Below are 16224 nucleotides of genomic sequence, written 5' to 3'. Positions count from 1 at the left end.
AAGCCAGGGGCTACAGTGGCACAAGAAACACACATGAGAATGACAAGTTTTAGCTACCCGCTGAGAGCTCCCGGGGGCGCTCCGTCAGCCATTCCTGGCGTCAGGGTCTGGCCTCGCCGATTTGGGTTAATGGGGTGTGGAGTCCAGCTCACAGGTGCTCAGAAGTGCTCTCCAGGTGGGGATGGTCACATTTGTTTCGCCACAATCTGTCATGCTGCCGATGGAAGGAATCCATTCATTCTGGCACACTGGCACACACAAACGAGGATCTTTCATAATCAAGAGCTGGATTATGAATGGAAATCCTTCCCGCCCTAGGCGACACACGTGACTGGGCTCTCGGCGGCCCACCCTCGGGTGACGTGAGGGAAATGGGAAAGCAAACGTGAAATTAAACGTGGCTCTTCCGAAAGCCACAGTCGACCTCTGCCCCCTTTCCACGTGATACTAAAAAAACTTCTGGAAGATCGAAAAGTTAAGGTGGTGGTTAAATTAGTAGACAAACTAAATGAGGTTTAGGAACTTCACTGGTATTTTTGTCGCATTAGTTACGGAAAAATCTCAGCACTGCTCTCCGTTGGGGTTGCCTTACTGCTTTGTCTCTCAGATGTAGCCGCGGTTGTTCACCTTGCCTCGATATTAAAAGACAGCAAGAGGTCACAAATCCAAGAAAAATACTGCCTAATTAAAACTTTATCCCCCCTACATTTAATCTCCTACTCTACCCCATACATAAAACGAGGGCAAGATTTCTATCTACCTTCAATGTGAGAAACGGACGAATTGTCCATTTAATGCTTAGAAAGACTATAGTATGCTTCGAGATAAATAAAACACAATTACATGCCATTCAAGGCCAAATGAAATGAGTGTTTGAAATCGGAATCCTGACAATAACGTTACAAAATCATAGTACGAATTTTATGGCAATCTCATTGAACTGCTTCGCTTAGGAAGTATTCCCTTTGCAGTCTTAAAAGAATGAAAACTATTTCCCCACCGAGACAAATCAATCAATCTAAAGTTGGAAAATTTATCTGAAGATAAAATATAGATGTTTACTCTTACAAATTATTTCATTAGTGGCCCTAGAACACAAAAGTAATACAAAAGTTACTGTTAATTCTCAAAACTCAATAAACCACTTTCAGAACCTAGCCATTGTTTATATAAAAAAAAAAAAAACATGCAACAAGGATCGACTCGGCTCTCATCAATCAAAGATCCACAAAGACAAGAGGGCAACGCAGGCGTCGGAACCCGTTCCAATAATTAACGCACAGTAGTTTTAGATTTTATATGGCGTTTCCTTCTCACACCTCCATGCACTCATGAATAACCGTTACATAACTGCATCGCTGAGTTGAAAAGTGATGTTTTTTTAATATCCCATTTTTTTCAGAGAGCAAACTAGCAACAGACTTTCAAATCAAAAATGTATTCCCAAATGTAGTTTTTAATGTAAAAAACAAGCAGTATTGCTTCATTTGCAAGTAGGTTTTAAACATTATGCCCATGTGATTTTGACATTACAGTATATGAAACGTTGTCATATGTATAACAAAAGTTAAATTATTTATGGGACAGTGGACTTTTTAAGGATCCAAACAACACTTTCTCTCCCAAAGGAAACTCACAGGATAATAACTCATATTCTGTTATAAAATCAAAGAGATTCACACTTGGTTTACAAAAATTTTAGTTTTTGCAGAGAAAAGCATTAGGTTCAAGGCAGTTTTCAACAATTGGTATGTCTTGCTATACTTACATCAGGTACATATGAAAATATTAAAATTAAGTGTTAAAATAAATTTCATGCACTCTATTTTTAATGAAAATTGGTGATTCTTCCTTAGAGAAAGTAGGCCAGTGTCATGTAGCCACACACATGTGTGACATAAAGGACAGAGGATCTGAGACTAGATGAACAGGGAGAAGTTCTACAAACAATTTTGCTCAAGGTTCACGTACTCAAAGACCGGAACCTTACAGGGACTCAAGAAATCATCTATTGTAGGCCCTCCAGTAGTGACAAGGAGAAATCTCCAGATCCTAGAGAAAAGGAGAAATCGAGCTAGGGCCATGACACCAGACAGTCAAAACCCGGAGAGAAAAGGTAGCACCGTGGGACATGCATGGGGCCATGGGGCATCCCATGGGGCCACAGGATTCGCATGGACCACGGGACATATACGGACCAATGGCACTAAAATAACCCCTTGGGGCCCCCTTCTGGTGTCCCCATCCTTGTTTTCTAAAAGGCTATAGCTCACGGTGTCTGCAAGGGTAACGGAGGCTGCCCAAGTTACGCCTTTCCAGCCCCGAGGGGAGCGAGTGGCAGGCCAAGCCCTGCCGAAGCGCCCGGGGACAGTAAGGACGTCGCGGGAAGAGCGGTGAGAGGGAGGACGATGGGCGGCTTGGCAGCCGACAGGGCAACGGGAAACGCGTACGCGGCCACCTTACAGACCGGCAGAGAGACGGCCCCTCGGGGCGGAGGGAGGCCGGGGCTTCTGGGGCGTCGGCGCGAAGAAGAGCCAACGGAGAGTTGCAAAGCGTGTCGTATCCTTTTATTGTCAACATCGAATAAATGAATACCTTTCCTGCAGACGTGACTACAATGAACCACAATCACATGAGTCAAAAGAAAAAATACGGGACCCATGAAAACTACTCGTTCACACTGTGCTACGGGGCCAGGACCCGAGTTTCAAGTCCTACGTCGGACCCTTCCGGTCACGGTCTTTCAGTTGCCTAAGGCTCCACGGAGGGACAAAGGCAGCTGTTTAAATTCAAGTGGCAAGCGCCGTTCCCCAGTCCCGTGATGGCTTGAGCTGGAGTGGCCATTTCGCTTCCTTCAGATGCCCTTCCCAGATCCGGGGCCAAATGTGGCTCCGCTCTCTCAAGCGTCCCTACAGCTCTCCCCTAAGTTCCAAAACAACTCTCAGGACGGTCAATGAATCCATAGTGGGAAGATGCTCGACAGGAACACCCAGGGGTCAGGGAGGAGAATCTGAGGGCCCCGAGAGCAGAGTTCGCAGCGCACTGCCCGATCCCGCAGGCGACACTGATGTCGGCATTCACGCAAAGTGCCACCAGCTGGGACACCGCCGGAAGCCTCCTCGTCACTCACGACAAGAAGGCTTTGAGGCAGAGAAGACGTGAGTGCGGCATGGCTCTCCCCAGCAGCGGTCTGCCCCCGCGCGGTGTGCGGCCGCTCCCGGTAAGCCAAGCCCCGTAACCGGAGCACGCTCTCTAAATAGCCGGGGAAACTTAACCAACAAACGAACAGAGGCAGAGCGTGGCACTACCCCGAGGAGGACGTGAAACATTTAACAGTCATGTCGGAGATGGTCATGAGACTCCGTAAGCACGCAGAGAGTCGCGCTGTCTTGAAGGGTCGCCCTCTTTATCGGAACAGACCTTTACGCAGACGACGAGGCCAGAGTGTGACCGGTGTGTCCGTAATGGGCCGGGGTGTTTATAGCCCCTGCGCAATCACAGAGAAATATTCCAGAACGTGCAGTCGGGGGAGCGACCTTGCGAACACAGCCAGCCGTTGGAGCGTGTCGGACAATGAACTCCGCTGGACTAGAGGAGCCCCCGGGGGCGAGATGTTCTGCTGAGGCTGGGAGAAACGGGGCTGCCAGCACCTTCTGCCTGGCCAGGTAAATCAAATCAATAAGGCTGGGGAGGGGGTAAAGGGGGTCAACTATACAGCGACAGAAGGAGGCTAGACCAGGCCGCGAGCCTGCGACGAAATACGCAGATGTGTTACAGACACCTGAAACTTACATGTTATTAACCGGTTACCTGCCCCCACATGTAATAAAATTTTTTTAAAAAGTGATTTAAAAAGAAATACAACATTGGAAAAAAGACTTTGGTAAAATGTGCTTCGTTGCGCGAAGACCTCGCTGCGGCACCTGGGCCGTTCGTTAACAGCCTCCCGAGCGGAGTGACCGCCAGCCGTGGCACGCTGAGCCGAGCCATGAGAAACGCAGGTGGAAACCAAGACTGGAAACGCCGCGACTCCCCAGTCCTTCCGACATTTCTCCCTCGTCGGAGGTTCATCGTGCGTTACACAGATGGGCCAGAGAGCGTAACGGCGGCCACCTGCTCAGCTGAAACCCGAGCCATTTGAAGGGCGGACTTGGCTGCCGGCACCCGCAGGGAATCTTTGGTGTGCGCTTTTGGTCACCAGTCTTACCCTGTCTACAGAGAAGCACTTCCTTCCCTAAGCACCCACACTCTTGGCGCTCGGCCTGGCTGCCCCTTCTCGGCTGAGATGGAAACCCTCCCGGCCATCACACCCACTACCTTTCCTGCATCCTGGGTGCCCTGGCCGCCCTCCCTCCAGGCTCACTGGAGCTGGAGTCGGCTTCCTATAAACTAATCCCCCGCCCGAGCCCGGTATCCGACCCCTCCTGCAGCCCAGGGACTCCGCCTAATCAATCGATCGCCCCCAACCTCTCTCTTTAGCCTCTTCCTTCACCTGGCTTCTTCCCATCGCCATTTAAGGATGATTAAGTAATGATCTCTTAAAAGCGCCTTTCCTCACGCCCCTTCTGGCCGAGACAATAATGCTCTCCTTCTATACATGTTCCTCCGTCCCGCGTTTATGCCTCTGCTCATCACCACCTACATTCCTCCTCTCGCACTGCCCGAAATCGCCTCTTATAAATGCCATTTGTTACGGGTTGAATCGTGTCCCCACCAGAGTTACCTTGAAACCGAACCTTAGATCTGCGAATGTGTCTTATTTAGAAATAGATCTTTGCATACGTAATTAGTTAAGATGAGGTCATCCCGGTTAGGATGGGCCCTAAATGCAGTAGGACTGGTGTCCTGACAAGAAGAGAAGCCAAAAAGACAGAGGCACCCAGAGAAGACCAGGTGACTACAGACTCAGAGACTGGAGTGATGTGTCTGCACATCAAGGAACACCAACGACTGCTAACGACCACCGGACGCTAAGAAGAGGCAAAGAGGGATTCCTCCCTGGAGTCTCTGGGGACAGTGGGGCCCTGCCGGTACCTCGATTCTGGAGCTCCGGCCTGCAGAACTGTACAAGAAGATACCTCCGCTGGCTTAAGCCCCCCAGTCTCCGGCATTTCGGGACGGCAGCGCTAGGAGACAAATACGCCGCTGCGCGAGGATTTTCGGAGGCGACCGCGTCATAGGACTTTCAGTGCTAAACCCAGGAACGTCCCCGGCAAACCGAGATGAGTCTACCGCTCCGCCTTCTGGCCCACACCTGCCTTGAACTCCACATCGCTGAGTACTCTGATGGCGACCTCTCTCAAAGAGTCCCATGATGCCTTGCTCTCAGCCAGATAATTCCATCTGATGCGGGGAAGGGGGGCGGGGGGGGGGGGCTCAGTTTTCTCCATCTAAATGCACCACGCGCCTCGCAGCTGCTTCCCCTTCTTCCTTCCATATGGAATAAACGGCCAGGAACTCGGGGGTCAGATTCAGTGCCTCTTCCTCCTTCCTGTCTTACATCCATTAAATCATCAGCGACACCCCCTCTGGATCTCTAGAATCCACCCGATTCTTTACATCTCTGCCGCCGCTCCCTCCGCTCAGTTCCTGCTCCCTTTGAGCACAGCAGCAGCCTCAGAACGGGCTGTGCCTGCCACCGTTCTGCCGTCCTCCACGCTGAGCCGGGCCAGACAGACAAGGACTTCTGAAGATGCCTTCTGATAGCACGCACCACGAATCCCCGGTCGCCCCTGCACCTGCTCTCCGAAACTGAAGCTAGGACCGCATGACTCGCCATACGCAGCCGTTGCCAGGGTGGCTCTGCTCCACCCGCCTCACCTCAGGGCTCAGGCGCTTCTTCCTCTTCTCTCCTGGGAATGCCTCTTCTTCACGAGATTCGTAAGCACCTGCTAACAACCACCGGGGACTGGGATCTGGCATTGCCTTATCCTAGAAGGCTTCCCTAACCACATTCCCACAGCCTGGGCTGTCTGGTTCGCCTGCTCTCTCCCGGGGCCCCACAGCACCCAGCAACGACACCAGTGGAAGGTAACGTGGTGGTCTTGCTGCTTTATATTCCTAAAGACATTCTAAACTCTTAACAGAGACTGCGTTTTTTGCCTCTGTCACCCCAATATTTAGCACAGATCATGGTACATAACAGGCACCTATTAAATGTTTGTTGTACATTCACTCCAAATTAAAAACATGTAAATTAAAAATAAGCTGAGATGCCATCTATAAACTATGAGGTCAGCCCGAATCCCAAAGGCTGACGGTATACTCTGCAAGAAAGGCTGATGGGAAACAGATACTAATACACAGGGTGACGAGGATGCAAAATGGAGAAATCTTCATGCATGGAAATTGGTCAACATCCAGCAAAATCACGGGTGGATGTATATTTGGACTTAGCAATCCCACTTTGAGGAATCTCTCCCAATGGCGCCCTTGCAAAAAGATTAAAAGATATTTGCACGAGGTGCTACTCATTGTAACACCGTCCATGATCGCAAACGACAGAAAATAACCTAACTACCTCTCAGTAGGGGATGTTGAGTAGATTGTGGCCATTACATAGTGGATAGCTACGTGGCTCTGAAAAGGGGTGCCGCTGGGGTCTGGCCTCCAGGGTACACGGTTACGTCGAAAAATGCTACAGAGAAAAGTTTGTACACATGCGACTCTTTATCTAAGAAAGAAAGATAAGACTGTGGGGGGGGGAGGGATATTTTCATATTAAAAAAGAAGCATAAGCCATAAACTATAAGTAAAAGGTTAGCTAAATGCAGAGAGATAGACGGGGTACAGAAAAGAGGGAGCAAACCTAAGTTTCTCCGACACCCTTGTTTCATTCGTTTGACCTTGAACTCTACATAATAGTGTAATGTAAATTTTTTAAATCTCTAAAAATTACAAGCAAAATTAGACAAATAAAACCAACTGGGCTTTCAGTTGCCATAACCATACAAGGGGAAATTATTTCAAGTGATTTTGAGGCAAGAAGATGGCTTTGATGTCCCCTCAAAACTTAGACCCCAATGACTGAAAGAAAATAGAATCCTCTTACGGGTTTTCGGCAGTTGAAAACGACTAGAGTTGCCTGGCGCTGCTGTTCTGAAACAATCAACTGTTCATTTCAGGAAGAGGCAAAGAGTAGTCATGCGGGCCTGCAGAGACCTGGGACTCTGTGCGCAGGAGAGAAAGACGCAGGTGAGAGATGGAAGAGGTTCAGAAAACTGGGGAGGCCTGGAGATGAGATGCAAGTCCCCCGAGGAACTCGCGGTGCATCTTAAAAAAATGTTCTCCTCGGCTCTGCACACCGAAAACAACCAACTGAGCACCTGCACGCTCGAATCAGCACAAACGGCCGCCTCTCAGGTCTACGGAAGGAAACGGACAAGGGAAGGCAGGAACATCTCGCTGTCCCGGGGAGAAAGTGAGCTAATGTGGGTCGTCTCGCAAGAACTCGGGAGCCGACCTCAAGAGGCTGCCGTGGGCTTAAAACGTGACAGTTTTACCATCTCTAAGAATAAAAGTTGTAATCGCTTGACATATATCAAAAATCGAAATCTATGTATTAATGATTTTAATAATCAAGATAATACAAAAACAAAGAGCAAATGTAACATCTTATTTATCCCCTTTGGATAATGTTAGAGAACGAACTAACTAGTCTCTTTTAAAAAAAAAAAAAAAAAGGATAAAGGGAAAGGAAAAAACTACATTATTTTGCCATACTTACATGAGCTGTACCCTTAGAAAATTCAAATAAATGATGAGGGAATGTTACTTTATATACAAGTATTCTTGCCATTAAACGAGGAAAGAATCATAAAATGAGGAAATCCAGTTTCGCACCCATAAATGATTCAGTAAATTTAGGGAGCGATCGTCGACCATCGCTAATTTTACACCTGGCTATTATCCGCCTCTATCGGAAGTACTCGGCACCATGAAGGAAGCGGTAGAGACAAAAAGGTCTGAACTTGAATCTGAGAAGCCTCTTGCTGTTGCCACGACGTCACGGAAATGTCTGAGACCAGGGAGCATGTGGATGACCCCGACGGGATCGCCGGCCAGAGCCAGAGTGTGGGGGATTCGACAGCAGAAAGGGCTCCGGATTTGGTTTCGTTTTGTTTTGTTTCCAAATAATTAATTTACAAGGGGGAGCCACGACAACCACAAAAATAAATAAAAGATTCAAAGCCACTCAAAAGATGTATCGACCGATTGCAATGCATGAACTCTATCTAGGTCTTGATTCGATCTGTTAGAAAATGCATCAACATTCATGAGTTGGGGCATGGGTGTCCGATGATTTTATGGAATTATTTTGGGGGGAGATTTTCGTCTGTTTGTTGTGATCGTGGTATTGTGAATTCCCTTTCTCTTATAGTTGTGAATCGAAATATTTCAGAAAAAATCTCATGATTCCCTGAATTGGCTTCAAAATAATTCGGTGGGTGTGGTGTAGAGCATGGGTGGAAATAGAAAATAAAAATGGTGTCATACATTAATGAAAGTAAGGGCTGGGTATTCCTTAGAAAAGGGGTCCCCAACCCCCGGGGCTATAGACCAGTACTGGTCCGTGGCCTGTTAGAAGCTGGGCCGCACAGCGGGAGGTGAGCGGTGGGCCAGCGAGCGAAGCTCCATCTGTATCTGCAGCCGCCCCCAGCACCAGCATCACCGCCTCAGCTCCGCCTCAGATCAGGCCTTAGGTTCTCATAGGAGCACCAGTCCCTGGTGCCACAAAGGTTGGGGACCACTGCCTTAGACTAGTCTTTCTATTTCTATATATATTAGAAACTTTTCCCGATATGAAGTTTAAAAAAAAATAGCAAAACATAAAACTATTATTAAATATATTATGAAAAAACAATGTATGGTCAATTATATTTCGCTTGACAATATCACTGCGACTTCCTCGAGGACAGAGACAAAGACGAAGTTATTTTTCATCGTGAATGCTGAGTGCCCAGAGTGAAAAGAACCCTAAATAAATTTTGATGAATGAAAGAACAAACGAGTGGATACACATACTTCTTAATCAGTGCCGCAGATCCACAGAGATACCGAGACAAAGCCGGCGTTTAAGGGCAAGACTAAGGCTTCGTCGGGAGATGCTGAAGCGGAGAACTTTTTGTTTTCCTTGATTTGGGTGTTATCTCTCTGGGGCGCGTTTTTATGCCCACGTTTATCCCCTGGGTCAAACACCTAGGAGGTGTGCGGCACCTGAGTCTCAGTGGCGGGACGTTCCTACCCACGATAACTCCCGTTTTGGATTCTGCCTGAGACAGTGACCAAATTTCTAGAAACAAAATTCTCGCAATGGAGGATTTTGTATTTTCGCTCCTGGTTTAAACAACGTCTAAAGCAAGAGCCACAGAATCATAGAGTCACGAGCGTGGCCCTCCGCGCTTAGGACTGTCGCCGAGTGTGGAAGGCGGTGCCTCGGCCATCGGAGCACGCGCATCCCTCACCTTTATAGGAAACGACCGGGTGCTCTGCTCGCTGGCACTGCACTGCGTCCGCGTCCGGCTGGGCGAGCCCCCAGCACCCCAGGCTTGAGAAGAGCCAGGCGATGACACAGGTCCCCTTCATGGTGGGCAGGAGGCCTCCGACGCCGGGCGCGCGTCTGCTAAGCGGAAGCTCGTCTTCCCGTCATGTGGAGAAAGCGCCTAGAACACACACACAGGAGAACGACTGAGCGACCCCGAGTTCGGGTTTTCCGGCGGTGGCCGTTAGGGGAAACCCCAGCGCTGCCTTGAAAAAAGACAAAATAAAACAGGCTTAGAGGACTCAGCAGACCTTTTTCTAGGCGACATGTCAGATATGTGTGGATATACGTGGGTCTCAATAAGGACCCCTTTTCCTCTCGATAATTTTAGGAGATAACACGCCTATCGTGAAGGGAGACATGTTCACGGGTAAGCTCTGGCCAGACGTCACGGTCCCTCTGCACGCAGGCTGAGAGCTGTGACCGGTTTCCCCGTGGAACGTCCTCTTCGTTCCCTCGGGCAAACACAGACCTGCGTGTGGTGACCCGAAGCCGCCCTTCCTCTTAATAATAAACGAGGCAACGGCCACTGCCTTTCGCCGATTAGCTGATGAGCGGCGTGCTACCCGACCCTTAAAAATGGCCCGCGTCGGGCGAATCTATCCTAGGAAGCTTACAGACGACCTGCCTGCAACGTCCCTGGCTGGAAATCAGATGCGAATCAGGAAAAATCGATATCGAGCACCGACGGTGTGAATGGGATGACGGGCCGGGGGCTGTGGGACTGGGTAGATGAAGAACGATTTAAAACGTTACGGCGCTTTAAAACAAGACAGACCTGCAGCCCTCACGCTCATCCAAGCCGTCAGGAAGCCGTCGGGGGAAGCAGCGGCCGTGGGAGCCGAGACGGCACTGCCGCCGTGCAGAGGGACCGAGGGCGGACGTCTGGGTTTGATACCGGAGGACAAGGAGGATTTCGACGCTGGGGGCCTCCGGGAGGACCCTGCGTGCCGAGGGAAGAGGATGAGAAGATGCCCTGGCGAGGCGAGAGGAGGCGCAGGCCACGCGTTTGGGGCTCACTGCTCCCGGCCCGGACACGGGGAGACGTCCAGGCGAGTGGGAAGCAGCTCAGGGGGTCAGCCAGAAGACTAGACTCAGGCCCAAGGTCTCCATTCTTAGGCGACAAGCTACCGCGCTGTGTTAATAGTACATCAGAAGAAATAGTAACCAAGCCATTCTCACAACCGTGCGCCTAGGAAGCCAGGTAGAGAAGAGCATGGGGGGAAGCTAGCCCGGGGCCAGCGCACCTGTCCAGAAGAGGAGTCGGTAAAGCCGGGGCCAGCGCACCTGTCCAGAAGAGGAGTCAGTAAAGCTGTGACTCTGAGTCGTCTCAGCGTGAATAAAACTGCGGGCAAACGCAGCAAGCCCTCCGCGGGGTGGGTTACGGGAAGCACGGCAAATTAACTAAGGCCACAGATTCTCCGAACTTCCTGCCTTGGAAAGGGGGGCCCACGACCCCTCTCTTGAACCCGCGCCGGCTCTGTGACTGTGTGGCTCGATCAAATACGACCGGAGGTGGTGGTATGCTGGCCTCCAGGCCGCACCCTGGGAGACAGCCAGGTTCCGCTTCTCATCTCATAACGTGTCCTCTGGGCGCCGAGATGCCAGGGGAGGCCTCCAGGTGGGAGGCCGCGTAGCGGAGCTCCTGGCAACACTCCCCTCTGAGCCCAGCTTCCCTGCCGCCCAGCAAGGCACCTGCCACGTGAGTAAAGCTGAAAGCCACGGAGTGCCTTCGGGTCCGAAGAGCAAAGGAATCGCCCAGCGGAGCCCCGCCCCAATTCACAGCCCCCAAAGTGGGAAATGTAATGAAGTGAGTGTTGTTCTAATATGCAAAATTTGGGGGACCAGCAAGCAGAGAGATATGGGTGGACCCAAGAGAGCGAACAAAAGCCACCGCGAGGACGATAACGCCGTTCGTTTCAGTATGAAAATCAACAGAAGGATTTTGTTTAGAGGAGAATAGGGTTATTTCGTTTCGTGCATGTTGTGTCTGAGATGTCGAGAGAATGTTTAAGGAAATGCAGCAGACTATTGAAAAATCCGGGCCGGGTGCTCAGGAAAAAAACAAAATCAGAGACTGCAGATAGTGTTCGGAAGGGTTAAGATCACGGGTATGATAAATATTCAGCCGGACAAGGGAAAAAGGAAAAAAAGGGGGGATGTTAAAGAGGAGGTTCGTTGTTTGTCTAGAAGTCGTAACTTAAAAAGTCAGCATGCAAAGATAAGAGAAAGAAAACAGAGATAAAGCATCAAGGAGAAATGGAGATCAAGTCAGGCTGAAATATAAAGCCACATTTTAAAAAGAGGCCTGGCCAAGTGCAGCCCAGCGCGGCAGCGGGGAGGTCGACGGCTTCTGTCGGCAGGAGGCCAGTGATGAACCCGGGGCGACAGACAGTTAGTTCAGCAGAACGAGAGGCAGAATCCCGGCAGCAGCGGGGCACCCAGGGGGGAACGGGCGGAGCAAGGGGGCGACAGAACGCGGGTGGCTCCTGGAAGTCGGGGAAACGGAGAGGCACGGACAGATCCAAGTCAGGAAAAGTCCAGGGTGTGGGAAAGTTTATTAAACGCGGCTTCTCTTCTGGGAAGTGGCGAGTGAAGAAGAGGTCGTCGACTTAAGCCGGAGAGGAGGTGTGAGGTAGAAGGAGATCCAGGACAAAGTGGCGGTGGGAAGTTATTAGGGTCCAAGTAAAGAAACCATGTGCAAAAGAAAGGAAGGAGACCTTGGCCTCAAAGGCATCGCAGTCTGCAAAACCGTGGGATGCTCCAGTCTCCAGGCAAGCACAGAGGGCGGCAGGTAGATTTCACTGCCCCACATCAAAACAAATCGGCGATGATAAACATAATATGGGAAGGATAACGAAAGCACCAGTAAACCCTCAGAAAGGGCTAGCTCCGTGGCAGGCACGAGGCCACCCACTTACACCCATGCCTGGCACCCGACGGGCACCCAGAGCTGTGTCTCTGACACACCGTCGCCGACCGAGCAGCGTTCGTTCCATCAGGAGGTGGACGGAGGCGCCGCCCCGTCCTGACCTCCACGACGGAGCTCACGTCAACGACCGTGTAAGAGCGAATTCTTCTCACGCAGTTCACAACGTGTCGGGCCCCCACCAACACCGGCTCCCCTTCTGCCGCCGAAGAAACGGGTCACTGTCACAGGCCAGCTGTGGCCGGAACCGGCCGAAGGTGCAAAGGCGTGAACGCTCCCCTCGGGTCTAGCACCTCTGCCTCCAGCAAGAAAGGTAGGGAAGAGTTACACAGGTGCCCGGAACGTTCCTTCCCCGGGATTTGGGAAACGCCGACGAGAGGAGGAGGAGGAGAGGCCGTGTCACGTGTTGGGGCAGCTGAAACGGGACACGGTCCCCAGCGGCGACGAGACGAAATCGCACGTTTGCCACGGAAGACGAAGGGAAGCGCGTTTCATGAGAACAGGTGATTTTTTTAGAAGTTTGTAATTTTCGGATTATAACATGGTATACCTTTTTTCCTAAAATAAAGGTCCTACAAATAGTCCTCGTGGCCAGGTGCCAGGGAAGGGTTCTCCCAGCCTTCGTTTAGACGCGGGCTTTCGGGAATGTCCTGCCATGCCGACTCCCGTAACGCTCTTTACTCTAAATCGGCTTTGCTCTAAATAGCAGGTCCCTCCGTCCCGGACTCTGTAATTCCCTCTCCCATCGGGCCGTGAAGCTCTGGCCTCTTAGTGATGGGGGAGAAGGGTGTCATATTTTTATCAGTTTTCAGTGCTCAGTCTCAGCACTTTCGACATTTAGAGCCAGATCATTCTTTGTTCTGGCCTCTGCCCACCGGATGCCAGCAGCCTCCGCTCCTCATCGCGACAAACAAAATTGTCCCCAGACACAGCCGGTCACCCCTGGTGGAGAACCTCCAGGTTCTGTGTGTTAAAATACCTCTCCCTCTCTAGAAGTTGGGTAAGAAATCATCACTTGAAAGATGATTTTAAAATGCACTTACATAAGTCACCCAACTGAATTTGTATTGAGTCATTGTCAGCAAAATTTCAATAAAGATGAAAGTCATGTTGATCATAACAATTTGCTACATTGGGAAAAACATTATGAAAAAAATTTCAAAGGATCAATTTCAGTGAAAGTTGTTCTAATTTCATCCTACCACCTCTGGTAAATTAAAAATGTATTAGGCGAGTGAATACTAAATAAACGATTTTACCAATAGGAAGATTTATTACAGCAGACCAATTTGGGTTGCAAAACAGAAGCCTTTTTGTTGTATCTACTTCAAAACCCCTGAAGACTTCCTTTCATTTTCCTGATGTGGGAGGATCTCTGTATAAGCTCGATCTAAATAAGCAAAACTCTGTATATAAGTGTGTGTGCAATAAATAACATTTCCCATTCACGCCCACACCACAAATGAATAGGCTTTAGGGAACAGAAAATAACTGTTCCTCTTGGTTTAAAAAAATGCTGTCAGATAAAAAAAGAAATCAAAACAATGAACACTTACACAAAAAGTTTTGCTTAGGGAACAAAGTCTAACTAGTTATTAATAAAACTAGTCCAAAATAAGCTTAACGGATGTCTTTCCAGAGGAAGCCTCTGGGTTTCTACTGAGCCTTAGACTTAACCATGAACGTGGAAACGGTCAGATGCATTGGCACATTTCAAAGAGGCCATAAAAAAGGACTTCCTCTGGGGGCAGGACAAAGGAGTCGGAGAGGACTCAGGAAGCCATGGCCCACACCCGCGGGCAGCAGCGTTTTTAGTATCAAAGGGGTGAAGCCCAAAGGGGGCGAGTACCACACACGTGCCCTCCAGTCACGCGAAGTTGCAGCCTGCTGTGCCAACGGCCAGGACGTACAGAAGGGGGTGCATGGCACTTCTGAGACGCTGGCATCTGCCGTCGCTCTTCCCGTGTCTTGGCCCTAACCCATGGGGTCCGACGAACTGGTCACCCGGGCTTAAGCCCCACGCCAAAGTGAAAGCAGCGAACCACTGAAGACTCACCCCGGCTCCGAGCATACCACCCGCGCACATCCCTGCACGCCCAGCACGGCCAGGCACAGCGTCGGCTGCACGATCGTCGGCCGCTACCAGGGAGACAGCCCGGCCTGACTCAAAACTCCCAGGATCCGCCGCTGCGCTCCAAAAACTCCACCGCGCCCTTTCACCAACAAGCTCGGAGCCTCCCAATCCCGCCTCCACCAACCACCCCTACTGCAAAGGTGTCCCCCAGCCCCTCCCCGCCGGCCCGGCCAGGACCCTCGAGGTAAGCCTCGCGCACTCAGGCGCACGTTGCTGCTGCCGCGGGCCCCCACCTGCCCGCGTCTTCCCACGGAGCTGGCCTCCTCCTTCTGCACTCACGGGGACGCCCCTGCAACAGCCCCGACGTACCAGCCAGTGTCCGCGCCCCCGTCAGAGGTCGCGCACATCGACACGCGACCTTCCGCGTTCCTGCGTTCCGTGTCCTCCTTTTCGATAGAATGGTGTGTGGGCCGAACACCTCATCACAGGCCCGAGCTTGTGTGTCCCAAAAGGCCGAAGGGGCCATCCGAATGAATCAGCAGTCACAGAGCCAGTGGTCTGTGGAGCACTTGGAATTCACCCTTCCCTTGCACTGAGCAAGCGCGCCGTTGCGGGGGGTTTACTCATTCCCTTGGCAAAAATGAGACAGGAAGTGTCGACGACTCGCTGAACGTGTAAGGCGAGAGGGGAGGCCCGCATCTCGTCCCTCTCTTCCCTTCGTAGCTGAGATAAGAAGGTTGAGGTTAAAGGCATCTCACAAGTCGCTGTAAGATCGGGTGTGCAAAGGCCACCACGCCGATCGGATGAGGCCCCCTCCCCCGCCGGCTCCGGGCTCCCTCGGTCCCCTCTCTCGCTCTGGCGAGTCGACACACCGACGGCCACGAGAGCGGCTTTGTCTCCGGACTGAGTCATAAGGGATGAGCCCTTGGCACCGAATCGCGCGGTGCCTTAGGGGGCGGCATTAACCGACGAGCCGCACTGAAGGATGTCACCTGTGGGCCAGGGGCAGCGCTCCAACACGGCGGGGTAAAGAGGATACAGTGCGGGCACTTCAAGGTCGCAGTTAAAAGTAGTCAAGGAAGTAAAAATCTATCTTTGATAAATATCAGACAGCAGCAGGGGCAAAGTCTCAGGAACCTCGGGGGAAGGAGAAACTCTCTCTGAATGGAGGAAGAGGACAGAAGCCGTGGCTTATGACAGGGTTCAAGCAAAGAGTGCTCAGGGAAACAGGAAGAAACAGTCCAGGACCGTCGAAGCCTGGGATCTGTTCAGGGCTAGAACCGAGGTGCTAAACGAAGTCACGTTCCTTCCTTGCCGTGGTATCAGATATTTCAGGTACCAAGCAGGAAATGAGATTAAATGAAGAATCGATAAAACAATAAACTGAGCCTAATGCACGGCATTCGAAGAATAGATTCTTCTAACCTTTTTCAAAAACGATAACTGAAACTCTGATTCTTTGGGAAATCAAGCGAAATTGAAGTTTTCTCGTTATGGTGTTGGGTCTATAACAGAAACCAGGGCATTCTCCAGATACAATGCATCTTTGGTTTTCCATACTTTTTTTTTTTTTTGGTCATAAAAATTGGATTCTTTTTACATTCGTTTAACCCATGTGCCTTGACTGCCAAGTTTCAGGCCAAAGAGGTTTAACATCAACGAACAAGTGAAACATGTTTT

General features: G+C 50.6%; 1 protein-coding gene across 1 annotated transcript in view; it reads right to left on the bottom strand.

The window, feature by feature from the left end:
- Positions 1 to 16224, bottom strand: part of SEMA5A (semaphorin 5A) — a 384915-nt gene that overhangs the window by 245523 nt on the left and 123168 nt on the right. The window contains exon 3 of the mRNA XM_016164969.2: positions 9465 to 9662. Within this exon, the coding sequence (XP_016020455.2) occupies positions 9465 to 9585 (121 nt within the window). The 5' untranslated portion in view covers positions 9586 to 9662. The remainder of the gene's footprint in view (positions 1 to 9464; positions 9663 to 16224) is intronic.

Source organism: Rousettus aegyptiacus, unplaced genomic scaffold (genome assembly GCF_014176215.1).
Source record: "Rousettus aegyptiacus isolate mRouAeg1 unplaced genomic scaffold, mRouAeg1.p scaffold_m13_p_8, whole genome shotgun sequence".
Classification (NCBI taxonomy): domain Eukaryota; kingdom Metazoa; phylum Chordata; class Mammalia; order Chiroptera; family Pteropodidae; genus Rousettus; species Rousettus aegyptiacus.
The sequence above is the reverse complement of the archived record's forward strand: the minus strand, read 5'-3'. Positions and strand labels throughout refer to the sequence as shown.